Raw genomic sequence first — 27,671 nt, 5'->3', positions numbered from 1 at the left:
AATGGAATCTGGTCGTGTCCGATTCCGAAAAAGACGACTCCTCAATAACTGTGCGTATATTTCATCAATTGGCACAGTCGGACATATATAAACATTAGCCAAAGCTGTGTAAGATAATAAATTTAGTAACTTTTGAATACCATTGATTTTGATTCGATCATAAGTTACAATGTCTGAATTCAAGGTTGGGCTTACCCCCGATGAGAAGAAATTATTCTCACAATTGTTCAGATCTTTAGATACTGAAAAGACTGGTATTATTACTGGAGAGAAAGCTAGATCTACGTTTGAAAAGTCAGGATTGCCTCCTACTACTTTAGGTGAAATCTGGCAATTGGCAGATCAACAGAACTTAGGTTTCTTAAATCAATTTAGTTTTTGCTATGCTATGAGATTGATTGGGTATACCCAAGCTGGTCATCAACCAACCCCAGGTCTTGGTGACTATCCAGGTCCTTTACCCAAATTTATCAACTTATCATTGCCTCCACCATCTTTACAACCACAATCTACAAATAGTTCATTTATGAAATCACAAACTGGTCCATTATCTCCAACTCAACAACAGGGTACTCTTAGTGATTATGTTGCTCCAGTAGGTCAACAAGATTATAACAACTTTAGTCAATTATTCTTAAAAACTGTGGGTTCTCCACAAGGTGAATTAAATGGGGTCGATGCTAGAAATATCTTTTTGAAAACCAAATTATCTAGTAATGTTCTTGAACAGATTTGGTATTTGGTTGATATTAAAAATTCAGGTAAACTTGATCTTCCTTCATTTGTTGTTGCAATGCATTTAATTCAAGGATTATTAAGCGGTAATATCAAACAGCTTCCTCCTATTTTAAGCAATGATGTTTGGGATTCTGTCAATCATGGTACATCTTCTTTGGGTGTTCCAGCTCAACAAAATAGACAAATCTCTCAAGCTTCAATTAATTCCCAACAAACTACTGTTAGGCATGCTTCAGGTGCATCACAAATATCTCAACAAGCTCCAAGTTCTTCTGATTGGGTAATTACTCCTACTATGAAACAACAATATGATTCTATTTTCGATAATATAGATAAGGAAAAGACTGGTCATTTGAATGCAGAACAAGTAGCTTCCTTCTTAATGACATCAAAATTAAATCAACAGGACTTAGCAACTGTTTGGGATTTATCCGATATTCAAAACACAGGAATCTTTACAAAAGTAGAATTCTCAATTGCTTTATTTTTGGTTAATAAAAAGTTGGCTGGTGGTAAATTACCAAACATTGTTCCATCCAGTTTATTAGAATCATTACAACCTCAAACAAATGCTGTCCCAGAACCTAAAGCTATTCCTCCTGTTCAACAACCAGTTCAACAAATATCGAAGCAAAAGACTGCAATGGATGACCTAGTTGATATCTTTGGAACTTCTGCACCAGCCCCTGTGGCTTTAGCTCCTACTAGTATACCAACATTAGAACAACGTGCTACATCCAGTAGTGATCTCACTTCATCAACTGAACTTCCTAAAATTAGAAGTGCTCTTACTGGGTCATTTAAACCAACTTCAACATTTGGTCAATCTTTAGTTCAAAAGCAAACTGAAGTAAAGCATGATAACTTATTGGGTGATGATGTTTATAACAAACAAATTCCTGAATCAGCTCCAGTTCCACAACAAATTCAAACTAGTACACCAGTCGAAACTCCACCTATTGCTTCTCCTACCAAACAAATTAACTACGAAGCATTGAGAAGTGTCCCACCACCACCTTCTAAGAGAGCTGTACCTCCACCCACTGCTCCTTCTTATGCTCAATCAGTATCGTCTGGTCCAACGCCAAGTAGTACATATTCTGAGCCTGTGAGTAGATCAGTGGATACTTATGCAAATGAGGATTTATTAGCTGAAACTGATCCTGAAATCTCGGGTCAATTATCTCAAGCCAATGCTGATATTGCGAATGTGTCTAATCAAATCAGGTCATTGGCTACTCAAACTACTAATTTACATGAAAAGAAAATTAGGGCTGAGCAAGAATTGCAAAGAATCTTAACCACGAAAGTGGAAATTGAAAATAAACTCAAGCAATTAAGATCTTCATATGATAACGAAGTTAAACAAGTTAGTCAAGTGGAAAGTAATTTAGCAGCTGCAAAGGAAGAAACTGAAGCTCTCAGATCTCAAGCATCTATTTCAGAAGCTAAATTTAATGCGTTATCGTCAGAATTGAATTCTAAGCAACTTGCAGTTGAAGAATTACAAAAGCAAAATAATTCTTTGAAGGAAAAGTTGGGGTACATGAATGCAGAAATAGTTCAACTTGAACAAGATGTAACTAAGAAATCAGCAGATCATCAAGGGTTGTATAATCAAGTTTCTGTGAAAAAATCACAAGTTCAAGTTGCTATTGTTAAGAGCGAAGAATTGAAGAATAAAATAAAGGAAATAGAAGATTCTCATTCAAAACTTCAAGCTGAGTTGGATCAAGCTCATATCAAGAGTAAAGAATTGGAACTTGAACATAGTACCTTAAATGATAAGGTTCAAGAAACTCTTAGCAAAAAACCAACACAACCTACCCCAGGTCTTTCAGCTAAGAACATTGTTGGTGGTGCAGCAGCTGGTTCTATTATTGGAGGGGTTGCAGCAGCTGTTTTACATCACACTTCTTCAGAAGAAGCCGAAACTCAACCAACAAGCCAAATTCCTGAACCAGCTTCAGAACAAGCTCCTGTTGAAGAAGAACAAGCACCAGAAACAACTAATGAAGAAAATGAGGAAGATGCAAACAGAGATCTTGAAGAAGATAAATCTTACCCTGAAATCAATGTTGAAGACATTAATCAAAAATATCCTGACATTAGTAACAACGAACGTGGTATTGATAATGTAACAAATGCAACTGCAACTTCATCTATAGCAACTGATTATAAAGCCACAGAAGAAAATGAAACTCCAGTTACCTCTCCAAGCAATTCAGATTTCCAATTCCCGCAAGGTGCCAATCCAGGTATTGTTGGTGGTATGGTTGGTATGCCAGGCGTTTTAGTTGGTGTACAAAGAACAGATTCTTTGACTTCTAGTGTTCAAAATAATGCAGCTTTATCTGTTCGTGATGATAACATTGATGAAATCAGCGATCGTGATACTATTGAAAACAGTAACTTGGAAGAATCAGAAGATCCAGTTCCAGATTCAGTGGCTACTGAAAGCTATGGTATTGATAATGAAGATGAATTACAAGAACCTCTGCATGTTGGCCATGAGGATAACAGTGATGGTGATAAGTTATCATCTGGAGTTGAATCCTTTGAAATTGTCAATGCTGATGAGGCAAGAGCCCAAGAAGCTCAATATGCTTCTCAAGGAGGATCAGACTCAGTAGATAAAAGTATTGAAGAAAGTGCTCCTGAACAATCAGCAAAAGAAAGTGCTACTGATGAAGCCCCTAATGATGAATTTCCTGCTATTAAAGAATTGGACTACGAAGAGAGTGACAGTTCCTCTGAAACTGCTTCACAAGAAGAAAACTTTGATGATGCAGTGACAGACTTACCTCATAGTGATAGTCCTCCTAAATATGAAGAACGTGTTAAAGCTCCAGTTACAGAGGCTGAATCTGTACCAGCACCTGCTCCAAAATTTGATGATTTCTTTAATGATTTAGAACCAACTACACAAGAACAGGCTCAACCAGATCTCTTTGGTGATGACTTCAGCAATTTAGAGGCTGCTAAGGATGATAATGACGATGAAGAGTTTGGTAAGAAAGACTTTGGCTTTGATGAAGGTTTCACAGGCGGACCATCTCCTGCTGTGAACTTTAGTGCTCCAGTTACTGCTAATGAGAGTTCTGCTGGTAACGATGAATGGGAACAATTATTTGCTGGTTTTGGAAATTCTGCCCCAGTTGAAAATTCAGAATCACACGCAACTGATACCGTGAGTGTTCCAACTGCATCAGAAAGTTTAAGTGGAAGCAATGATGGTGCTGTACAAGAATTAGTTGGTATGGGTTTCTCTGAAAGTACTGCTTTAGCTGCTTTAGAAAAGCTGAATTGGAATTTAGAGGAAGCTACCAATTACCTATTAGATAACGCGTAAATTAAACAAATTTAAAATGATTACGGCTTTTTTTATAATTTTTTACTTCTAAAATAAATTTTTGTTTTTATTAATATATAACTAAACGTTCAGAACTTTTTATTGATAAATTAAGTTTTAACAGATTTTAAGGCTTCTTCAAGATCGCCAACATCATGTTCTTCCTTGTTTAAGTCTTTTAAATCTTCAACAGGTCTTTCGGCTTGAGGAGTGATTCTGAAAGCATGTCTTGAAACTGGAGTATCCCAATCAATAATAGCTGAGTGAACTGTACGTCTGTTATCCCAGATAACAACTGAATTTGGTTCCCAATTAGCTCTCAATTGTAAATCATGAGACAGTTCAATATGATCGAATAAGAATTTAAGTAAATAATCTGATTCTTCTTCTTTTAATTCCACAATTCTTCTAGCGAAAGGCTTGTTTAAATATATGGCTTTTTCACCTGTAGCAGGGTGAGTTCTGATTAAAGGATGAATGTTAGAAACTGGTTTTCTTCTTTCGATACCACCTTGACCTCTTGAATTGGAAGCTTGATCTTTAGAAGTATGTAAAACATTTAATCCTGCTAATCTTTCTTGAAAAGCTGGAGAAAGTCTTTTATAAGCTTCAACTGTATCAGCGAAAATAGTATCACCACCAGCATCAGGACCTTCTAAGACTGAAAAGAAAGTGGTACCTGGTGGTTGTAATTCATAAGAAACATCAGAATGCCATCCCACATTACTAGTTCTTTGAGAAAAGACTCTTTCAAACTCATTTTTATCAGGTCTTCTGAAAGTAATATGTAATTCAGGATGTCCTCTTGGAGCACCTGAGGTTGGGTGAATATGTAATCTACCAAAGTGTTCACCGTATTTCACAGCAAATTCTGGACCTTTGGAACCAAAATCTTGTTCTCTGAAAATAACAACCCCTCTTTGAGCAACAAATAAAGCTAATTCATCTTTACCTTTATCATCTAATTGACTTAATTGAACACCAGTAACTTGGGTTCCAAATTTTGGAGTAACTTTTTTAAGTTCATAATCACCATTCTTTGGAAACAAAGTAGATAAACTTGGATCAGCTCTAGCACCTGGATCTTCGTGTTTAAAGAATTTTAAAGGAGGATATTTTTGAGTTGGATCCCAAGTTGGTAAGAAATCTGGGAAATTAGAAGCATCTCTATTCTTTTTATTAATGACTAATACACCATCTTTATCAACTTCATCTACACCATTGTAGAAATGAATATCAAAATTACCAAATCTATGACCTGTAGACATCTTATTACTTTTATATTTAACGTATGTTATAGGGTTATAATAATAATAATAACAGCAATATCAACTAAATCATGATAATTGTACTATATTTATATAGTATTTGATATAGAGCCTTACAACCCATGTCTCCCCATAATACGAGACTAAAATTTGCAATAATAATTGATTAGGAATCTTGAGCCACAATCAAAAGATCCCGACCCGAAAACGCAATAAATATACTATCCTGCATGTGATCGGCGCTACCATTCACAGCCAAACGCAAGAATGAGCAAGGGAGCCACAATAGCAATATCTGATAAAAAACTGTTTGATCGATGCAACGAATATTATTTAATGTCGACTAAAAGTATATTGTGTCAGTAGGCCCCGCCTATTGATTTTAAAATCTACATAGACAAAACTAATAGCGGTTAAGCGATTGATAGCCAAATAGTGATAACTTGGTTTAGTATAATTGAATATCAATCGGTTCAGTCAGTTCTAACCCAAGACGATAAATGTTTGTTCATTTGCAAAGCCAGAACAATTTGTAATTAGTAACTAGATATATTATGTCATCTTTGTGGGGCTGATGGGCCGATTGCAACGAATATTCATATTTATCGCTTCAATATTAATGCTTTTCACCCGAGCCGAACCGTGAATAAAATAGAACGTTTTGTGCCTGAAAAACACCACCTTAATTTTGGCTGCGAAGAACATCAATTTAAATATTTACCTTATGATGCAATTATAGACTAATTATGAATTGTACGACTATAATCTATTATTCTCTGGTAATCTCGAATATAAAGATCACAAATTTTATATTAGTCTCAAACTATACAAAAACTATTTAGAAAAGCAAAAGCCAAGGTAAATCTAAACTAATTTAATCCAGGTAAAACTTTCTTTAAAGCTTCAGCAACATCACCCACATCATTTTCTTCTTTATTTAAATCAGCTAAATCTTCAACTGGTCGTTCAGCTTGAGGAGTGATTCTGAAAGCATGTCTTGAAACTGGAGTATCCCAATCAATAATAGCAGAATGATGGGTTCTTCTGTTATCCCAGATAACAACGGTCTTTGGTTCCCAACTTGCTCTTAATTGTAAATCATGAGATTGTTCAATGTGATTATATAAAAAGTTTAATAAATTAGTGGATTCTTCATCTTTTAATTCAACAATTCTTCTTGAGAATGGTCTATTGATAAAGATACTTTTAGCTCCAGTAACTGGATGAGTTCTAATTAATGGATGAATACTTGAAACTGGTTTTCTTCTTTCAATACCACCTTGACCTCTGGAATTAGATGCTTGATCTTCAGAAGTATGTAAGACATGTAAACCAGCTAATCTTTCTTGGAAGGCTGGAGAAAGTCTATTATAAGCTTCGACTGAATCGGCAAAGATGGTATCACCACCTGCATCTGGACCTTCTAAAACAGAGAAGAATGTTACACCAGGTGGTTGTAATTCATATGAGACATCAGAATGATAACTGACAGCATTTGTACTATTGGCAAATACTCTTTCGAATTCACCAGCATCAGGTCTTCTGTAAGTAATATGTAATTCTGGGAAACCTCTTGGAGCTCCTGAAGTTGGATGAATATGTAATCTACCAAAATGTCTTGCGTAATTAACCACGAATTCAGGACCTTTGGAAGCAAAATCTTGATCTCTAAACACAACAACCCCTCTTTGAGCAATCAATAAAGCTAATTCATCTTTACCTTGGTCATCTAATTGACTTAATTGAACACCTCTAACTTCACTACCTAATTTTGGAGTTATTCTTTTAACTTTGAAATCAGAATCTTTTGGGAATAAATTTGGGAAATTTGGATCAGCTCTACGACCTGGATCTTCATGTTTAAAGAATTTCAAAGGAGGATATTTTTGAGTTGGATCCCAAGTTGGTAAGAATTCAGGATATTTAGCATTAGCTCTATTAACTTTATTAACCACTAAAACTCCATCATCATCAACTTCATCTTTACCTTTGTAAAAATGAGTATCGAAATTTCCATAAGTAACGTTTGAAGACATTGTAGGTATATATATAAAAAGAACTTTGAATAATAGTTAGTTGAGAGATGAGAACAATTACAATGATAATTATTTTGAATTGGAGAAATATTTATCAGTTTATATAGTTTGTATTGCAAAATGAATCTTCAGTATCAAAAATTTCAAATTCACCCGAAAGCGCACTAATTTACGAATCCTTCGCAATTAGAGCCACAGTTGATAAATAATTATATATCATTATAATACAGTTGCGAAACAACGTTAATAATCTTCCCGTTGGTCAAGTCTACTCGATGAAAAGGTGATTATCATGGTCATTATAACCCTATAAAGTATCATCAATAAGACTCTATTATTCAATCTTTCCGAAACTAAGGATATCAAATGCAATCTCTCTTATCTTTGGAATGCTTTGTCCAATCCGTTTATCTTTTCTCAATTTGGTATTAAATACGTCAATTACAGAAAGAATGAAAACATATCACATGTAAATAGTGACGTGACCAGTTATAAATCACGTTACTTTGATCACGTTGAGATAGAAGCTTTTTTTACTGTTTTCTTTTTGGGGTTAAGTTTCTTTTATGCGATTATTTTTAAGATTGATATTTCATCTCGCAGTCAGTTGCCGATAGCGATAAATAGCCGCAAAAAAGAAAAGTGAAACTCGTAAGACGAAAATAAAAAAAAAAAAGAGTAACAATCAAAAGAGCCATAAAGAAAAATTTTTATAAACTACAGACTACACTGTTAAATTATGATTTATACAAATTGAACAAATACCATGTTCATTGAAAATTGTATTAAAGCGCCATTATAAACCCAAGAAATGTATAGAATAAATAAGTAAGATAAATGATCATCAAGTAGTAAGACTTTAAAAAGACTTATTAAAAGTGACCCCAGTGAACCCAGAATTGAAATGTGTAAATAAATGAATTGATGTAATTAGTTGGTTGGAACTTGACATAAATCCTTGTTTTCATTGATAGATGTAATGATAAACTTAGCAGTATTGGCTTCGACAATACTACTTCTAGTTGAAGTAACTGGAGATGCTGGTGCAACCACCACTCTGTCATCTTGTTTAGATTCTTCAATTTTAATATTACCACTGCCTCTAATATTACTATCTTTATTAGTGATTTTATATGGTGGAACATTTAATAAAGGAGGTAATGAGATAAAACTGATATCATTGATTTCATGTTTAGCATCAGAAAGTGGTGATTGTGAAGGAGATGGATATGGATTAAGGATTTGTTGAGGTGGAACTTCAACTTTAATTTCAGGTTTAACATCAGTTTCTTGAATTAATAATGAACTAATTGAACATTTAGTTGATTTTAATAATGGTAAAGTTGGTGAAGATGATCTGATAACAAGTGGAGTACACTTTTCCAAGATCTTAGTGGTAATAGTTGTAATTTTTGGAATGGATGATGATACATTAACAGTAGCTTCAGGCCAACAACATTCTAAAAAGTTTCTAGTACATCCTTGACATTTACCATTAACTTTATCTTCATCACACTTCTTCTTTCTCTTTCTACAAGTTAAACAACCTGTTTTAGTTCTTCTTTTCACATTTGGATCGTTGTTATTATGATTATTGTTATTAGTAATAGAAGTAGTTTTCTTAGAGACCCCAATAGTACTCTTTTTTGAGATTGAACTTTTTGCAATCTTTGGTTGAATGGCTATATTTAGCACTTGTTGATATGATCTATAAGTAGACATCTTTGAAACCGTTATATTCTATATGATATTGACTAAACAAGAAGAAGAAACAAGGAATATGAAAATTTTTTTTAAAATCCCCTTGGAGGGTCATAGCAAATCCCTTTTTACATATATATTATAATTTGTATTTGCAACTGACTCAATCGTTCCAAATGAAGTAACTTAACTCGAGTTAAGCGCGATGAAACGGTTAATCAACAACGAACTTTTATTTAAAAATGGCAATCAACATCGCGGCTACTTTCCATTTCCATATTTGTCCACACGAGTTTTTGGCGTTTTTAATCAAGTGGCTCTTACAGTTTTTTCTCGTTTTGGTCAGTCAGTTTCTGGTCGCGTGCGGTAAAACTGTGATTTTGGTCATGTGATTGACTTTAGTAGGATTTTGTGACATTTCTATCAGTATAGGGTTTATTTTTGCAATCAATAGTTAATTGACTACAAACAATATCGTCAGTTATTATAAATCTTATCACCTATGTACTTAATTACTCTTTGATTGTTATTAAAGTCTTAAAGGTTCATTTGATTAAGTTGTACAGAACGAAAGTAATATAAAACTAATCCATTAAAATAGTCCAAATTTACTCAAAATTGACAATAATTTGAATTGAAATAAAAATATTAACAGTTATACTTGTTAATAATTTTAAATTTTGATATATAAAATTACTCCATTATAATCCAAAGTTAGTGTTATATTCAACCACTATATGAGTTAAACTACATGACATTATTAAATACCCTTTTACAATCATTTATGATGACTAATTTACCAAATTTAATACTCCTCCATACTAACATTTAAATAGTACACGCGCACGACCTCAAATATATAATTTTGAACAAAAAAATTTTCAAAACCTTTAAAGACAGTATAACCAAATCTTGAATCAATCAAGTTCTATTGAACACATAATCATTCATACATCTATATATACATTATGCCAGTGAAGGCCATAGCGAGGACATCTATTTCCCGTAATGGGGTAGGTGCTTTTGTTTCACCATGTTATAAAATATCCGTCAATTATTGTAATTGGGGAGGATCATCAACTGGATTAAGAGAATTATTAAATGCTGGTAAGATTGATAAGATTGCTCAAGAGAAGTCCAATATCATTTTTGAAGTGATCAAGAGAACTGGTCATCCAAGTTTAAAATTCCATTATAATAATGATGTGGTTCAAGATATTAATATTGCTAATTTAAAAGCTCATGAGATTGTTAATAAATTAGATGAATATAGTCAAAGATCAGGTAATGATTTATTTAAATTCAATCATAGAGTATTATCCATTAATGATTCCGTCAGAGGTGTTTGGTCTCCATTACATACTCCAAAGACTCACAGACATAAAATATAAGGTGTTTTTACCTATATTTTTCATTGCATTTTATAATATACATATTTTAACCGATTTCTTCCATATATTGTCGACAATATTATAGGATGAAGAATCAAGTTCATACGATTATTTGTACATAGTTTTTAATTTAACGTCAAAATTTAAGAATAAAAAGAAACTTACAGATGTAGATATTTTTAAACAGATAAATAAATTAATTTGTCATTTATTAATCAATACTATTGTTGAAATAAAATAATTGAATAAATAAAAGAAGATAGTAGTATATATACGATATTGTTGAAATGAATATGCAATGATTCTATATATAAAAAGAAAATAAGATCATAGAAAAGAAAACCCGATTGATAAAAAATTAAGTATTAGATTGAAAAGAAGATGATTAAAAGTATGATTGAAATTAATTTGAGAATAGTAAAGTTAACAAGTTGAACTAATTGACAACTTCAACTTCTGGTTGTTCAGTATGATCATTTTCAAGAATATCCTTATTTGATCCATCATTATAAATTCTGTAAATTCTATTTCTCCAGAATCCATCTTCACCAACAATTTCTTTGGTTACTAAAGTATAATTACCTAATTTTGGTAAGATTCTAACCCAAACAAAGTAGTAAACTAAACCAATACCAAAGATTCCCCAAGTAACCACTGCATGAATCCAATATGGTAAATGATTGTAAACCTTTTGACCATCAACTGGTGGAATATATGGAGCAACAATTAAGTAAAGGGAAGCTAAAAAGAAGAAAATAATAACTGGCAATGAAGCTTTAATTGGTGGATTCCATTGAATTAAACCTCTTGATTTTTTATAATAAACATATAATAAACCAGCAGCTAAAACAGTATTAACCACATTTAATGGATAAGAAATTAAATTTAAAATGAAATTATAAGCATCACCAGGTGGAGGAGCAACCATGGTAACAATACAAACAATCCAATGTTCCATTAAACCAACGAATGGGGTACCGAAAGGTTTTGAAGTAGCCCAGAATCTTGAGATTGGTAAAGCACCTTCACGACCTAATTGTTGAATAATTCTACCTTGAGAAAAGATAACTGACATAACATTAGCCCAAGCTGATAAAGCAACGAAAACTGAAGCAGCTTTTTCAGCAGAATCACCAAAAGCATATCTAAAGAATAAAGCAGCTAAAATTGTACCTGAATTTTCAATTTCTTCCTTTGGAACCACAGCAAAATAAGCAATATTAACAAACATATAAAGTATACCTAATGAAACAAAAGCAACTGGAGCAGCAATTCTTAAAACTCTAGTTGGGTTTTTAATTTCACCTAAAGCATAATTGGCATTTGAATAACCAACATAAGACCAAATAACATTATATAAGGCATTAACAATACCAAAACCAGATGGAGTTTCACCTTTAAAAGCATCTCTGAAATTACCAGTATGATGGAAATTCTTTGATTTAATACCGCCACCAAGGGCAACCCAACCAGTAACGGTAATGAATAAAACAATAATGATTTTAAACGTTCCTAAAGCATTAGCAAGGAATAAACCAGTTTTAACATGGATAGCATTGACTAAAAAGGCAAAAGTAATAACAGCAATACCAATGGCTCTTGAATTCCATTGAGTAACTTCTTTACCTGCAGCATTTAAAAGATATTCACCAACGACAATAGAATTACCGGCAGCCCAACCTAAAAAGAAAACATAAGATGCATACATAGCAGTAACTAAAAATTTTGGTTTTCTAAATAAAAATTCCAAATAATTTTTTTCACCTCCATTTCTTGGCAAAGCACTTCCTAATTCCATATAAACTAATAAACCAGATAAGGCAATAATAGTACCAGCAAACCACATCATTAAAGCAGTACCCACTGAACCAGATAAGGAAAAGATAGTTGAACCAGTAGCGAACACACCGGCACCTAACATTCTATTGATCATTAAAAAGGTAGCAGAAACTATCCCAATTTGTTTAGTATTTTTATCAATTTGAACCACCACGACATCTTTTTCAGAATCAGAAGAGAAACTAGCAGAGTCAGATGGGATATCTTCCAGCTTTTCACCAGCAGTAGTATTAGTCAGAGACTTTTGATAGAAGTCAGTTAAACCCATTGTGTACAAGGATTATTTTTGCAATTGATTGATTGAAAAATACACAGATGAATTGATGTTGAAACAAACAAATTAAATGAAAAAAACGATAAAAGTTGATGGGAAAGATACGAGGATTATATATGAATCATCCGGGTATCAAAACTAAAAGTGAAGTCCTTTGATACAAGAAGAATATTGTGGTAATAACTTTAAAATGAAAAAGGCCTTAAAAATCTATTTCATCATCCACAGAAATTGAAAATAAAAAAAAATGCAGCACAGAACAACCATAAAAAATAAATAGCAGCCATCAGTTAACTAAACAAAAAAATAAAAAAAAAAGAAACTTTTTGTAACCTGTTTGTTACATGCAGGAATTTGTCCTTTTAAAGCGCCTTTTTTTCACGGCATGTGCATTTTGCCGTTGTAAACTACTGTACATCCTTTAACAGTGGTGAAAACTGTGTTAAAATTATCAGTTTAAATGCCCTTTAACCAGTCAAGAAAGTAATGATTTTTACCAAGTTAATTAATTAATTTAATTTAAATTAATAATAAATAAAAATTTGTTTGTTTGACTGCAGTGTGATTAGATCTCGGCGGTCTGATAATCAGTATCATATACGATAGACTTTTCTAGTTACATTACTGTTTTCATAGGGGTTCATGATTTTTGGTTACCTTAAATTTAGGCTTATTTGTTTGGATCAAGATAGATAATCAGGGGGAAGAAGATAATTTATGGTATATAGAGTGAAGGAAGGAAGGAAGGAAGGAAGAAAGGAGATTTTCCTCCTCCTTTCATGCACAGAACTACCACCAAATATCCATCGGATAATTTACTAAAAAATATATTAATACAGACATCATCAGTTAATTCAGGTTTAACTGTGTTAAAATATATACTGGAAAAGAAGTTGCAAATAGTAAAGACAAAGGAAAAATTTTAATGTGTGTGTGATTTCACGTGACTTCAGAATTGCCTTAAAAATTTCTTTTTCAATTTTGCGTTCATTTTAATTATGGCAAACATCAGCGAATGGTGATATTATTATTATATGTCATGTCTCGTCATTTGATTTCTTGTCATAAATTAGTAAGAAGCTCTTATGACTTAACGATAAGATTGGAGTTTTGGACCAACCAGAACTCAATCGTATTTCTCGGCACTATATAGATTCGATCCACTGATCCAATATTGCAAAACTGTGGAGACAGTGATAGAAGCTTGTCTGCAGAAATCTAAACCAAACCAAACCATACCAAACCATACCAAAAACTTATCTCCAGTTTTAGAAACTCTAAGCCTTTAATGGTCTCCAAGTGTCTTCCGATTATATTTCCCCTTTCCTTAGTTGAGTTGCAACTTTTCATGTAGAAACTATAACAAATTGTGGCTGATCATAAAATTTTTTTTTCTCATCTCTACTTTAGCTAACTTGCGCTCAAGGCGCTACCTGGAATAAATGTTTCAATGAAGTATACATACCTAAACTGTGTTACAACGGCATTTGATATAGTTTAATTTGGGTTTAAAAGAGGTGGTTACTTTTTAATTACGAATTGTTACAAACCTAATTGGACCTAATTACAAACTACTAGATAATAATGGCTTTTTAATATTAATATTAATATTAATTTTAATTTAATTAAAATGCTTAATTCCAAACCAGGCGGGTTTCAATATTTATTGCCTGGTTCGATAATTTTGAGTTAGAAGAAGAAGAAGTTCATCTCATGACTTGAGTTTCAGGTTTACGAATAAGATCAAGATATCCGAAAACCAGTCCAAATCTGTCCATCACAATTGTGGAGTCTTCTAGCCGGCCGTTTACACAATGACAACGATTAGATTGTCTTTGTCGTTTCTTCATCGTATCGAACATCCTGGTTATGGAAACTACAAAGATTGTCTTTCTCTTTTCTTTTCTTTTCTTTTCTTTTCTTTTCTTTTCTTTTCTTTTCTTTTCTTTTCTTTTCTTTTCTTTTCAATTAAACTTTTTTTATATTTGTAGTGTTTTTAATTAAAGTACAATGGAAATATTTACAAAATATCAATAGAATAGAATAGAATTGAATTGGAACCTAATCATAAAATAAAAATCAAACAAAACAAATTTCATCAATAATAATAATTAGATATTAGCCAATTTATTTAAGGGCAATTTCAATTTCCTTTTTAGCTGCATTCAAATTATCTTCAGATCCAACCACATAAATGAAATTAGAATGTTTATCAGTACTTCTTGGAACGGTAATAAAAGTATTAGTTTTCTTTCTAATTTGATTGATCTTTGAACCTTGGGGTCCAACAACTTTTGAAAATGTACTTGGATCTTTAGCATAATACCATCCAGTTGAATTAGCTTCTTCAGCTAATTTTAATCTCTTTTCAATTAATTCAGCAACTTTAGCAGTGTTTTTAACATCCCCTTTTAATCTCCATGGAATAATGGTTTCTTCAGTAGTAGCTTCTTCTTCACTATTTGGAACAATAGTAAATAAAGTAGTAACTTCTTCAGTTGGGAATGCAGTTTCTGGTGGAGTTGGAATAGAAGTATTGGATAATTTAGCAGCTTGTCTGGTTAAAGTACCATGTTGAACTTCAACATTATAATCACTTCTTAATTTTTTAAAGATAGCCCCCTTTTCACTAACCAAAGCATGATATTTAGCTGGAATATCAATACTTTCATTCCAATCATCTTTAGTTAATTCATCAAGTTTAACTTTTAATGCATCAATCTTTTCTGGTAAACCACTTAATTTAATAATTGATGATGAATCATTTGGTCTTGGAATATCAATAGATACACCAAATTCATCTTGTAAAGCATGACGAATAGATCCATTACTACCAACTACTAATCTATGCTTTTCCTTGGATAATTCATAATCAAAACTAACTTCAGATTCCTTTTGACCAATAATCTTTTTAATTTCAGCCACAATCTTATCAACAATAGATTTATCACCTTGAGATGTAACTTCATCAGATCCAGTACCTTCATTTGGAATATTTAATAATTTGAAATATTTATTTCTTGGTAAATCTTCTCCACCAGCTTTAGCAATAATTTGTTTCATAACTGAACCACCTTGACCAATTAAATCACGATGATATTTAGGATCAACATTAATTTTAACAGTAACGAAATTTTCAATTTCTTCGATGATTTCACTAATCTTTTTACTTGCTTGTTTTAAAGCAGTTCTTGAACCAGTTAATTCAACTTCAGCAAAACCAGTTTTTTCTTCACTTTCATTATCTCTTTTAAATTTATATTCAATACCAGTATCAGCAGCAATATCATTTATAGTTTCACCAGCTTTACCAATAACTCTGGCAATAGCTTTAGTTGGAATTTGAACTAATTGTTGGAAACCATTTTCTTTTTCATAATTATATAATTCTAATAATTCTTCTTGAGCTTTAGCAACATTTTTAGAAGCACCTCTAATAGTAACTTCATCTTTACCCTTTGGAGCATCAGATGAAACATTTCCATTACCATTACCAGTAGATTTATCAGATGCAAGATGAGGGAATCTAATTTTAACATTATACTTATCTTGTAATCTATTACTGTAGATACCATTTTGACCAATTAATTTTCTATGATATTGATTTTCAATCTTTAATCTAACGGTAGTTTCATCAGCCCATCTTTTAGCTAAAGCTTGAATTTCAGCTTTTGATTGTTCAACATTTCTTTTAATACCAGCAATAATAAGAGAAGTTTTTAAAGTTTTATCTTTAATTTCTTCATCTTTATGATCTGGTTTACCATCATCACTAACATCGATTTTAACTCCATGTTCATCTCTAAGAGAATTTAAATTAGCTCCATTTTTACCAATTAATCTTGATAAAATATGAGATGGAACTTCAAGAATTGATGAATAACCATCTTTATGTTCAATAGCATCAGCTAAAACAGTTTCAATTTCATGTTTAACTTTTTTAACTTCAGTTTTAATACCATGAATATAAACTTCATCATCAGATTTTGAATCTAAACCATTAGAATGTAATTTAACAATAACTGAATTTGGTTCAACATCACTTAAAATAGATTTTAAAGTAGTACCTCTAACACCAGAGATTTGAGATTGATCTTTAGATGGAACAGAAAGAACCACCGATTCTAAAGTTGAAGATAATTCTCTTAATTTATTTAAAGCTTCATTAACTTTAGTTAAACCAACCGATGAATCATCATCTTCAGTAGATTCAACAAAATCAAAATCATCAGCAGCAGGTTCAGGTTTAGCTTCAGTGAATAAAGTAATGGAATTACCTAAGATAATATAACTAATATTATGTTCTTTAGCAACAGTATCAATAGTTTCTGAAACTTTAGGTAATAAAAATACATCAATATCTTCAATAACTTTAGTTTGATCAGGAGTAATTTTATTAACTTTTTGAACAATGGCTTTTCTGGCACTTAAAGTTTTTTCAGTATCAGTATTTTTAGTAACTAATTCAATTGGAATTGAAACTATTGAATTATCAGATAAAGCTTTAATATCAGGAACTTGAATAGTAATATCATTTTCCTTTGAAATTTCAGCAAAAACACCATTTTTATCTAAAAGAGCAGCCACAGCTTTAACATGTTTTAAATTACCTTTATGAGCTTTAGACATATCAAGAATTTCAATTTTGAATTGAGATGAAGTTTGTCTAGCACTTTCTTTAGCAAGAGAAATTTGTGCCTTTTCACCAACGAATTTAACATTAGTGTTGGAATCATCAGTTGGTAATTTAATTAAAACATTATGTTCTTGTAAAATTTTATCAATTGGTAAGAATCTATGTTTTAAAACTGGAATAGCAACTTCTTCAGTAATAATCTTTGATGATAAAGAATCCAAAACAGATTTAATTTCAGCTTTAGATTCAATGACTGAATCTCTTGCACCGGAAATTAATAAAGTTGAACTAGCAGATTTATAATCTGGAATTGAAATATCTAAATTAGAATATTTTGCAACAATTTTACTTAAAGAATTTTGAGCAAATGGTTTAACAGTATCATCAAGTTTAACTTTACTAACTAAATTTTTAGTTTCTTCATTAACAATGGCTAAAATTTGAGCTTTGGCACTTTTACTACCTTCAACATCACCTTCAATAGTGATTTTAATAACTTTTGAAAGATCATCTTCATCATCATCTTCATCATTATCATTATCTTCTTCAGCATCTTCATTTTCAAGATTACCAATATCAACTTTAACATCATAAGTTTGAATAATTGGTTTTAAAGTACTACCTTGAGGACCAATAATTCTTGATCTAAGTTTAGCTGGAACTGAAAAAGTAATTTTAACTGGTTTAGTTAATTGTCTAATAACTAATCTTTTAGCTAAAGTAACATCACCAACTTTACCAGTAATTAAAAAAGTTCTCTTTTTAGTATGTTGAGAAGTAGTACATTCAATGGTAGTATTTGTTTCTAATTTAACATTATTTAAAATTTTGAAAAAATCAGGTTTACTAACATTTGATTGATCATCAGCATCTAAGGAGAAAGCTTCTTGAACGGTTGAAGTTTTAGATTTACCATTACCATTAGTAGAAGAAGAACCAGTTGGAGTTGAACTTTTTGATTTAAGAGCAGGAGTAGCATGTTGCTTAGAAGTAGTAGGATTTGATGATGAGACAGGAGATTTCATGGTTGGACCCCAAGATCCAAGAATAGGAGTGGTTGAAGTTGATTTCTTACCACCACCTAAAGCAGGGAAAGCCGATTCATCAGCAATGTTTGGAGTTGAACGACCAGTACTTGAAGTAGTGGCAGCAGTAGTTACATCATTGAATTCTTCATTATCTGAAAAATATGAATCATCATTGGAAGAAGCAGAAGCAGGAGGTTGATTGTCATTATTATGACGAGCAGCAATGATTTCAGCAGGAGTAGGCATGATTAATTAGTTGATTGATTGAATGAACAAATAGTAATAATAATAATAACAATGGGGGTATAACCAAATGGCAATGCTTAAATATATGGATACTATAATAAGTTAAGATTATAGTAAAGAGAGATAATTAAACAGCAGGAGAGCGAGTAGCAAGAGCGATTAGCAATAGCAACAAGGGGATAGAAGGTATTTGTAGTAGTAGTAGTTAGGTACTATCACACGACACAACTATGGATGGAATGGGATGAATGGAATTGGAAAGAAGAAGACGAAAGAGGATGTGCTGTAAAAATCAAAAAGTCAGAAATCAAATAAATTTTTTGAATTGGTGGTGGTGGTGGTGCTGTAAATGTTGGAAATTTGGATGAAAAATTACGATCACCATTTTTAAATTATTCCACAAAACAATTTTTTTTTCTCAGTACAGAAATCGTCTCAGTAATTAACAGTGAGTGAGTGAGTTGTCTTATATACTAACTAAAAAGGGTCTAATGGTTATACGATACCAAAGTGACGTATTTGGCATCGGATTATTTGATGGTCTGGAATGTCATACTTAGGATCTACCCTTAAGTTCATGTAGTCATTCTATCTGTATATGTCTAATTATACTATACTAGTTATAGATCAATTCATCCCCTTATATGGGGTATCTCACCTCTTACCCTCTTTCTAAATACTGAATAAATAAATCTCTCTGATATGATTGTACTGTATATAAGCCATATGGACACCTCACCACCAAAAAAAGGTAAACAAACAATCAAAAAGAACAGCCAAACTAAAAGAAATTACTTTTTAGATCTTGGTCTCCGGTATATAAAAAGGGGATTATAACTACAGTAATTATAACAAACCTATCCACCACAATACAAATGTATGTATAATCTAATTGAATAACTAGATATTATATATAACTCTAGACAGTAAGTATCTTCTTACTTTAACGCCACACTAACCAATCCAGTTTGATGGATTAAAAATGTACGACAACCACGATCATGATCATGATCATGATTATGATTATGATTATGATTATGATTATGATTATGATTGGTACTGTTGCCAAGTTTCATGGTTTTTAAAGTTAATTTATCAAAACTTGACACTAAATGCGATAATGAATTATATCCAATGAATAAATCTTCGCCATTCAACATGGAATCATCATCATTTGCAAATCGATTGAAACTACTTATCGTCACATTTCTTCCATCCCATTTATCAAATGAATTTAAATCAGGCATACAATTGGCAATATATTGTTTCTCCAAATTTGAAAAATATTTTTCATAACAAATGAATTTAAGATTATGTAAATTGATAGTATAACGACATGATATTGATGAGGATGATTGTGATTTTGATTTTGATTTTGATGGTGTTTGTGATGATGATGGAGGTGGTGGAGTTAATGATTGAATTGATGTATTAGTGGAAGATATTGATTCTCTTCTATCAAATAAGGATTCTCTACTCGAAGTTAATGATGAAGAAGAAGTTGAATCTAATGATGGTGATTCACATCGACAAATATTACTAGCAGGAGTAATAGTTGTTGTACTATCTTTATAAAAAGTAGTAGATCTCGATCCATTTCTAAATGAATCATTAAAACAAATCTCCATCCCATCTCTAAACATTTCAAATTCATCTTCATAAGGTTCATCTTCATCTCCTTCTTCATCCCCTTCTTCTTCCCTTGTTCTTCTTCTTAAATTTGCTGCCGCAGCATTAGCAGCTAAAAATTCATTATTCCGACTTAAATATCGATATGGAATTGATTTTAATCTTGTGATTGTTCTTGATTCTAATGGTCGACTTAAATCTTTCCCAATCGTCAACTTTCTAAACCAATGAATCATCCCATAAAATGACCAAAATTGTAATAAAATCTGTTTATATTCAATTCTTAATCGTAACGTATTTTTATATTTCACTAAATTTTGACATTTTCGAGAATTTAATTCATCTTGTAAATTCAAATTGGGATCTTGAGCCAGGGATAATTGTTTATAAATAATGGAAATTAAATGTTGTAAACTTGGAGCTTGACCAAGTTGTAAATGCATTAACGTATAGGAATATAATAAATCTCCTTGATATTGATTTTTGAATTTAAGGTATGTTTTTTGATTATCAACTGGTTCAAATAATAATTGATTTTCATTAATGATCGAATAAAACTTTTCTAATTTGGATTGAAGTTGTTTTTTAGAATGTTTTAAATTCTTTAAATTTGTTTTAAATTTGGAGAATTTCCAACTACTTGAACTTGAAGATGAAGTTGAAGAATTATTTCCATAGGCATCGAATAAATCAAACTCCGATGAATCATCTTCATCATCATCAACATCAACACCCACACTCTCATTACTACTATTATTCCCTTTGAAAAGACTTGATACACTGGCATTATTCTTTAAATCTTGGAATACAGTCTCAAGATTATTATTCTCATTATATAAATGAACAATGATTTTTAATAATTTATCTGAAACATTCAAACTATAAAAATTTAATTGATTTGAATTTAATTCTAATATAACCGGTTTCCAACTTCTAGGTCCAAAATTAGCTTGATAAGGAGTTAAAAATTCAGTTTTAATTAAACTTAATCCATAAAATTGTAAACTTGATTTATATAATGGTAATGAATCATTTGGTTTGGTATAATTTGGTAAATCTATATCTGGGTATGAAGGTGGGTTTGAATTAGATGAACGCTTCGGTATACGCGTCTTATGAACATGCATGATATATTTTGGTTGAGATGATGAAGAAAGTTAAAAGTTAAATATAACACGTCTGAATGTATAAATATTGTGTCTAAATCTATAAATAAGTTAGTGGAATGATCAAATGGGTACTAATAACAACGATAACAACGATAAACAACGAAGTAATGAGGAAAACAAGTAGTATAAGTATAAGCAGAAAATACCACCCCTCCTCCTATTTTCTTACTATAAAGTTCTTGGAAACAGGATAATTTATTATTCTTAAAAGTCTTGTACCCCACACAAATGGAATATTTTCTCCGAAGTTTTGGAATGACTTTTTGATTTTTGACTTAATTCGGATTTATCGCGTAGACTTTAAATAAACTGACACACGAGAAAACAAAGCTGAGGAACTATAGTATGCTTAAATGTGATGTGAAGGAAACAGTGGGAAACAACTATAGATATATAGTCAAAGATAAGCAAGCAAGTAAAAGATATGAATTGGTCCGGATAATAATAATAAATATGTCACCTGTTATTGTTCTTTTATTGTTGCTATGTTGTAAATAGCGGTTGGAATGGAAAAATATTTATATACATACAAAATGAATGAATGAATGAATGAATGTTGCGAAAGGGGAAATCACGAGAGATCGTTTATAGTAAGAAAATATCGATATTTTCTTGACTTCTAACTCTCCTGATTACAACAAATTTATGATAAATTCTTGTCAAAACTAAATGGATAAACTATGTTGTATAAAGTTGAATAAAGTTCAACCTACCCCTAAATGTAAACCAGGATAATCTCCTTTTTATATATTACAGTATCGTCGATAATATTTAAATGTGTGGTTATTTTCTCTTTGTGCATGTATACCCTTTTCCCATCATTCCCCTCCATCATCCTTCATTTTTGGAAACTTCACTTTTCAAGTTTTATATTTATAAAATATTTCTACTCTTACAACTTTTAGCATGTAATTATTATTTTATTTTAATCATCTATATGTATTGTTTCGTTGCCTATAGCTCCGATTAGTTACATCCTTAATCTAAAACATTCAAACAACTATTCTTAAAACACTTGCAAAACTTATCGTCACACTATGTTTAAATGCTTCCACCTTTACACTCCACCAACCCCGCCACTAGATCCACAAAACACATTTAAATCATTTCTGTAACTCATATCATTCTCTTTTGTATCACTTTGATTACGTTCGACATTTTCATGATTGGCTTGAGGCGCTCACTATCAATTTTTTGATAAGTGTATATGCAGGTGCATGCAAAATATTTGCAACTTTCATAATAAATAATAATAATAACCTACTAACTTTGTATGGATAAATTTTGGCTATCTCTCGATCCGATACCCAGAGTCGAGGATAAACTTTCTACATTCGTTGTATATATTAGCTAATGCTATTTTAGTTGAGTTATTTATGCCTTTCGTTTCATTCTAATTTATGTATGCTCATGTCGTTTAGAAACGTATCATTCAATTTTTAAATCAGAATGAATGTTAAATGATATGTATCATTATATTCAACAAATAGTGAATTATTCATTCCTATTACATTGTTCCTGATTTGCGCTTTACAAATCATCTCAATAAAGCTAACGCAAATGAAAGAACTCTACAATGGGAACCTGTAATGTTTATCCGTCGTTATCACATTAAAATACATTCTCTTGCAGCAGCGTTGCTGATTTCCTTTTTTTTTATTTACACTAATTAACTTTTCTCCCTTGAATCCAAAAACAGTTTAATATTATCAATTAAATCTTGTTTCTTTGTAGCCGATTTAATTTTATCACGATAAGTTTGTTGAAATTGTTTTAATTGAGGTACAGTAAATTTATTAAACTCATCATTTTTCCAAGCTTGAAGAATCCCCTCTTCATCAATTACTGGGGCTGATGATGCTGATGCGGCGGCAGATTTAGCAGTAGCCACTTTCTGTCTCTTCTTCATTGATTCTAATCCTGATTGTTCATCAAATCTACGTCTCAGTTCACTTTGATGACTGGAATCTTCAATTTCACGTAATTTATTATTAATCTCATCCATTAATGCTACTCTTTGAGGATTGCCCACTAAATATTGCTTCACCTCAGATACTTTCAAACTAGTAATATCATTCTTAATCAATTTCTTATCTTCAGATGATAAATCATTCTGTAATAATTCCGCTTGTAAAATCTTGTATAAATAATTTAACGATGGATTAGGATAATCATTAGGAATATAATTATCATAAAAGAACAGACCAAATAATTTCTTATATTTACTCACTAATTCATCGGAAATGAATTTTTCATCTTCATCATTACCTTCTTTAAAGCCAAAATTCTTAACATAATCAGGTAATACTCTTATATCATTTATATAAGGTAATCGAAGTAATAAAAATCCTTCGGGAAAATCTTCTTCGTCTGGAACATTTCTTGTTGAGTACTTAATTCGGGTAGGGTAAAATGAAAATAATAATGGTTTGGAATTCTTTTTAATACATCCAAATAAAATAGCATATTTCTTTAATTTAATACATGATTGATATAATGATGAAAAAGTCTTAAATGAATTATTATATCCTCCTCTACCACCTGATGTACTCTTAAGTCCATTATTTAAATCAGCAGTGACAAATATTGGTGCTTTGGAATTATAAGATATATCTAAATTTTCAATATCTCTAAATCCAATTAATTTAAGATATGGAGGTTTGGTATATTCAACCAGAGATTTTGAGGTACCATTAGTTTCATCTTCATCTTCATCCACATCATGAATTCCAAATCCAAATTCATCTTCAATCTCATTATTATCTTTATCTTTCTTTTTTGCCATACCATGATCAAATGTATAATTAGTCATGAAATCTTCAACTTCTGGTTTAAGATATATAACGTCACCACCTGCTAATTCATGACCTCGGAATATATTATGCTCCGCTTTCTTTTCTCGTAATGATTTCGCTTTATAAGCAGAAGAGTCTTCACTATTAGGATTATCTAAATCAATCACTTCACCTGATTCATTCACAGTCTTTGATTCAAGGAATACTTTCTTAAGAGAATCGTTCTCATTATGTAAAATGATTTGACTCTTATAGGTTTCTTTATTATACAAGGTATACCCTTTGACAGAACAACCTAAATTACCTCCAATAGTAGGACCATCACTAAGGATTAAATCACATGAGAATTGGATTCTTCTAATCTCTTTAATTCTTAAGATTTCTTGACGAATTTGATTATTTAAAATAGTTGATTGTTTATTCAATGAACCTAATTTGGAACCATCTTCATCATCGTTACCATGTTCACCTGCTTCATCATACTCACTATCATCTTCGTGATTGTTACGCGTAGTCTTAGTCAAATAATTGGTATTTATGAAGATATCTCTATACATTGAAACATCAAATTCTTCTTGTGCCGAAGGCTTTAAAAATATGGGATTTATAAAATATCGAAAATTATAAATATCATTAATAATTAACCAAAGTTTCTCTTTAGTAGCAGGTTGTTTGAAAGGAGTTGAATTATTGGTGATCCAATGTAATTTTATCCGATTAAATTCTCGTTTATTATTAATTTCATCTAATAATCTATTAAATATGGTAGGTAAATTCTCTGTATCATGATTCTCCAAATATTTGAAATAATGATTAATCGACCTGATTGACTTTATATCATCACTAATTAAATCATTCAATGCTTTCATATTAGCTAAGTTGACAAAATTCAATTTAAACAATTTAACAAATCCATTTGTGGAGTGTCTGACAGGTTTGAGGACAGATGATGATTTACTTAAACCAGAGGTATCACAATTATAAAAGTATATCCCCACACCAGTACTTCTCATAGTCTTAATCAATTCAATCATCAAATCATTGATACTTTGTAAGATTAAGAATAATTGGGAATCACTTGATCCAGGTAATGGTTTTAATAATGCAGGAGTGATCTCAATTAAAAAGATATGACCATCTTTGATTTCAAATTGTTTATAATCATTATCTTCATCTTCGTTATCCAGATCACCTGGATTATTATAACTCATGATGATGTTGTGATTAAAGTGGATGGTTGTTGCTATATTTAAAAAGACGTGTAGCGTTCCTGTTTGACTGTAAAAATTTGAAAATTGAATTTTGGTTTGGCTCGCACATTAAGTTGCAGTGAGGACAAATTGAACTTTTAGTTACACCATAGCCAGTTTGATCTTATTAGACCATAACTATAACATATATTACATAGACAATCAGACCTCATTGAAGTCATACCAGATCAATTAATCATAAGCGAGAGACTTTACTGCTACTTAGATACGATCAATTGCACAACAACCCACAACATCCGATATATTTCCCCTGAATACAACACATCATAATGTCAATACATTTCCTTCTAATACTTAATAGACAAGGTAAAACAAGATTAGTAAAATGGTTTAATAATAATTACCTGATAAATGAGAAACAACGATACATACTGGAAATCCATCGATTAATAAGTTCAAGAGATGAATCGAAATATCAATCAAATTTCGTTGAATATGAACAAACTCATAAATTAGTTTATCGTAGATATGCTGGATTATACTTTATATTTGGGATTGATTTAAAAGATAATGAATTGAATTATTTAGAAAGTTTACATTTCTTTGTGGAGATTCTTGATGATTATTTCAATAGTGTTTGTGAATTAGATCTTGTATTTAATTTCTATAAATTATATTATATCTTAGATGAAATCTATTTAGGAGGTCAGATTCAAGAAATACTGAAATCAAAAGTTTTAGAACGGTTAACTTATTTAGATAAATTAGTTTGAAAGGTTTAATACTTTTTCTATAGGTTTATTAGTTAATTGATGTATACCTTTTTTTGTAATTAAATTCCAAATTAATTCTGTAACTTCAGGAATATCTTTATTATTAACATCAACAATTTCAATAGTATCATCATCTTTTTGTAATTCAAATATACTTAAGAAACTTTTCTTTACAATAGTTTGAAATTCCTGTAATTCATATCTTTCATCACCCCAACCTTTTCTATTAGCTAATTCTTGTAAATCAATAGTTAAAAATAAAGTTAAATCAGGTTTAGGCAACCCGACATCAGGACCAATCAACCAATTAACATCTCCAATCTGTTTATCCACCGTTGAGGTAATATTACCTTCCTTATTTAATTTGGCATATTCAAATTTGGCTAATGAATACGCAATCCCACTATATATATATCGATCCAATACTATGAAATAACCATCATTTAATAAATCTATAATTTCATTATTCAATTCCCAACGGTTAGCCAGGAATAATAAATGAGCTGATTGATCAGGCAATGTGAATGATTTATTGGTTAAATATTCATTAATGATCGATCCAATTTTAGTTGATCTATCGGGAAATTTAAGTAATTTTGATTTGGAAAATTTATCAAGTAGTATTGAAGCTTGCGTTGATTTACCAGTTCGGTCTAACCCTTCTATAAGGATCAATTGTCCTCTCCCACTTGACATTTATGGGAATATTTGTGTAGTTATGATGTGTTTAGTATTTGGAATAAAGTGTTAAACTTGATATTTCTAAAAAACTAAAAACATCCAAAACGCGTTGTAGAAAAAGATTTACGAGAGAGATTTAAAGTTAAGTGAATCTTTAAAACTACACCAAATCTATAAGATAGGTTATCACATAAGATCAATATAGAACGATTAAACTAGTGGGAACAACTAAATGAAAACACTAGCACCAGGCTTAGAGTTCACTCAAGCTTCTGATCAAAATAACGATATATTGTCAGAAGTTAACTAAATACATGATCCAACAACAACATACATAGGTCAATATGAAAAAATGTATAAGGGATTATGACCGAAAGAGTCATTGCATGAAAACTCATCAACCGGAGATACACCCTGGATAAAATAATCAATCTATAATACCATACTACTAATACCAGAATCAATTAAGTTTCAAAGGTATCTTTCATCACAATTAATGAAAAGATGGGATTGAAACTAAGTAGATTCATAAGCCAACGACTATCAAGTTGACTATATGGAGGAAATACTATCAACGACGTCATTGGGATGGATTAATTATAGAAAGAAGAAGAAGAAGAAGAGGGTTATTGATCCAGTATGAAATTTTTTCTTTTCATTTCTCTTTGGAAGAGTTGAAGAAGAAACAGACATTTTTTGAATCTAGGGAGACATTCGCCTGACAACGTACGACATTCTATGACAACATTTAAACGACGAAAAAAATCAATTTAGACAAATCGAAATAGATCAACGAGAAGTCATCGGCATTATGTCGAATCCCGACTATGATGTAAAACCGAAAATAGTAATAGTTAAGTTTTATATATGTATGATAATAAGATGTTTCCTAAGAAATCTATAA

At 31.2% G+C, this 27,671-nt stretch overlaps 11 protein-coding genes across 11 annotated transcripts; 3 read left to right on the top strand and 8 right to left on the bottom strand. All coding sequences in view use genetic code 12, as the record gives it.

The window, feature by feature from the left end:
- Window positions 1-169: 169 nt before the first annotated feature.
- CTA3 (Cta3p) lies at window positions 170-4,090 on the top strand (the record flags this gene model as incomplete). Its single annotated transcript, XM_064904957.1, has 3 exons — window positions 170-1,610; window positions 1,653-3,377; window positions 3,432-4,090. 3 exons carry the CDS (start codon window positions 170-172, stop codon window positions 4,088-4,090), a joined length of 3,825 nt encoding a protein of 1,274 aa, XP_064763085.1.
- A 55-nt stretch (window positions 4,091-4,145) lies between these two features.
- DFJ63DRAFT_135700 (TauD/TfdA dioxygenase family protein) lies at window positions 4,146-5,793 on the bottom strand. Its single transcript, XM_064903389.1, has one exon. It carries the CDS (start codon window positions 5,356-5,358, stop codon window positions 4,201-4,203), a length of 1,158 nt encoding a protein of 385 aa, XP_064763084.1. The 5' UTR covers window positions 5,359-5,793; the 3' UTR covers window positions 4,146-4,200.
- A 434-nt stretch (window positions 5,794-6,227) lies between these two features.
- Window positions 6,228-7,394, bottom strand: DFJ63DRAFT_286461 (TauD/TfdA dioxygenase family protein; the record flags this gene model as incomplete). The annotated part of the gene is made up of 1 exon (XM_064904974.1): window positions 6,228-7,394. The coding sequence occupies one exon, from the start codon at window positions 7,392-7,394 to the stop codon at window positions 6,228-6,230; it is 1,167 nt and encodes a 388-aa protein (XP_064763083.1).
- Window positions 7,395-8,120: 726 nt separating this feature from the next.
- ZCF3 (Zcf3p) lies at window positions 8,121-9,146 on the bottom strand. The gene has a single exon (XM_064906989.1). The coding sequence runs from the start codon at window positions 9,114-9,116 to the stop codon at window positions 8,325-8,327; it is 792 nt and encodes a 263-aa protein (XP_064763082.1). The 5' UTR covers window positions 9,117-9,146; the 3' UTR covers window positions 8,121-8,324.
- A 635-nt stretch (window positions 9,147-9,781) lies between these two features.
- DFJ63DRAFT_135439 (mitochondrial 54S ribosomal protein mL43) lies at window positions 9,782-10,647 on the top strand. The gene has a single exon (XM_064903379.1). The coding sequence runs from the start codon at window positions 10,064-10,066 to the stop codon at window positions 10,484-10,486; it is 423 nt and encodes a 140-aa protein (XP_064763081.1). The 5' UTR covers window positions 9,782-10,063; the 3' UTR covers window positions 10,487-10,647.
- A 275-nt stretch (window positions 10,648-10,922) lies between these two features.
- On the bottom strand, window positions 10,923-12,593 carry MUP1 (Mup1p; the record flags this gene model as incomplete). Its single annotated transcript, XM_064907455.1, has 1 exon — window positions 10,923-12,593. The coding sequence occupies one exon, from the start codon at window positions 12,591-12,593 to the stop codon at window positions 10,923-10,925; it is 1,671 nt and encodes a 556-aa protein (XP_064763080.1).
- Window positions 12,594-14,658: 2,065 nt separating this feature from the next.
- DFJ63DRAFT_135334 (uncharacterized protein) lies at window positions 14,659-19,000 on the bottom strand. The gene has a single exon (XM_064903378.1). It carries the CDS (start codon window positions 18,507-18,509, stop codon window positions 14,727-14,729), a length of 3,783 nt encoding a protein of 1,260 aa, XP_064763079.1. The 5' UTR covers window positions 18,510-19,000; the 3' UTR covers window positions 14,659-14,726.
- Window positions 19,001-19,447: 447 nt separating this feature from the next.
- DFJ63DRAFT_335267 (uncharacterized protein) lies at window positions 19,448-21,265 on the bottom strand (the record flags this gene model as incomplete). Its single annotated transcript, XM_064908191.1, has 1 exon — window positions 19,448-21,265. The coding sequence occupies one exon, from the start codon at window positions 21,263-21,265 to the stop codon at window positions 19,448-19,450; it is 1,818 nt and encodes a 605-aa protein (XP_064763078.1).
- A 1,711-nt stretch (window positions 21,266-22,976) lies between these two features.
- Window positions 22,977-25,313, bottom strand: CAS1 (ATP-dependent DNA helicase; the record flags this gene model as incomplete). Its single annotated transcript, XM_064908190.1, has 1 exon — window positions 22,977-25,313. One exon carries the CDS (start codon window positions 25,311-25,313, stop codon window positions 22,977-22,979), a length of 2,337 nt encoding a protein of 778 aa, XP_064763077.1.
- Window positions 25,314-25,648: 335 nt separating this feature from the next.
- DFJ63DRAFT_277822 (uncharacterized protein) lies at window positions 25,649-26,035 on the top strand (the record flags this gene model as incomplete). The annotated part of the gene is made up of 1 exon (XM_064904609.1): window positions 25,649-26,035. A coding segment is annotated over one exon (387 nt), but the record flags the coding sequence as incomplete, so codon positions are not given.
- A 42-nt stretch (window positions 26,036-26,077) lies between these two features.
- On the bottom strand, window positions 26,078-26,782 carry DFJ63DRAFT_313056 (bifunctional thymidylate/uridylate kinase; the record flags this gene model as incomplete). The annotated part of the gene is made up of 1 exon (XM_064906102.1): window positions 26,078-26,782. The coding sequence occupies one exon, from the start codon at window positions 26,780-26,782 to the stop codon at window positions 26,078-26,080; it is 705 nt and encodes a 234-aa protein (XP_064763075.1).
- Between the last annotated feature and the right edge of the window lie 889 nt (window positions 26,783-27,671).

Source organism: Scheffersomyces coipomensis, assembly GCF_036884675.1.
Source record: "Scheffersomyces coipomensis strain NRRL Y-17651 chromosome Unknown DFJ63scaffold_3, whole genome shotgun sequence".
NCBI lineage: Eukaryota > Fungi > Ascomycota > Pichiomycetes > Serinales > Debaryomycetaceae > Scheffersomyces > Scheffersomyces coipomensis.
Note: the sequence above shows the minus strand (reverse complement) of the source record. Positions and strands in the feature narration are given on the sequence as shown.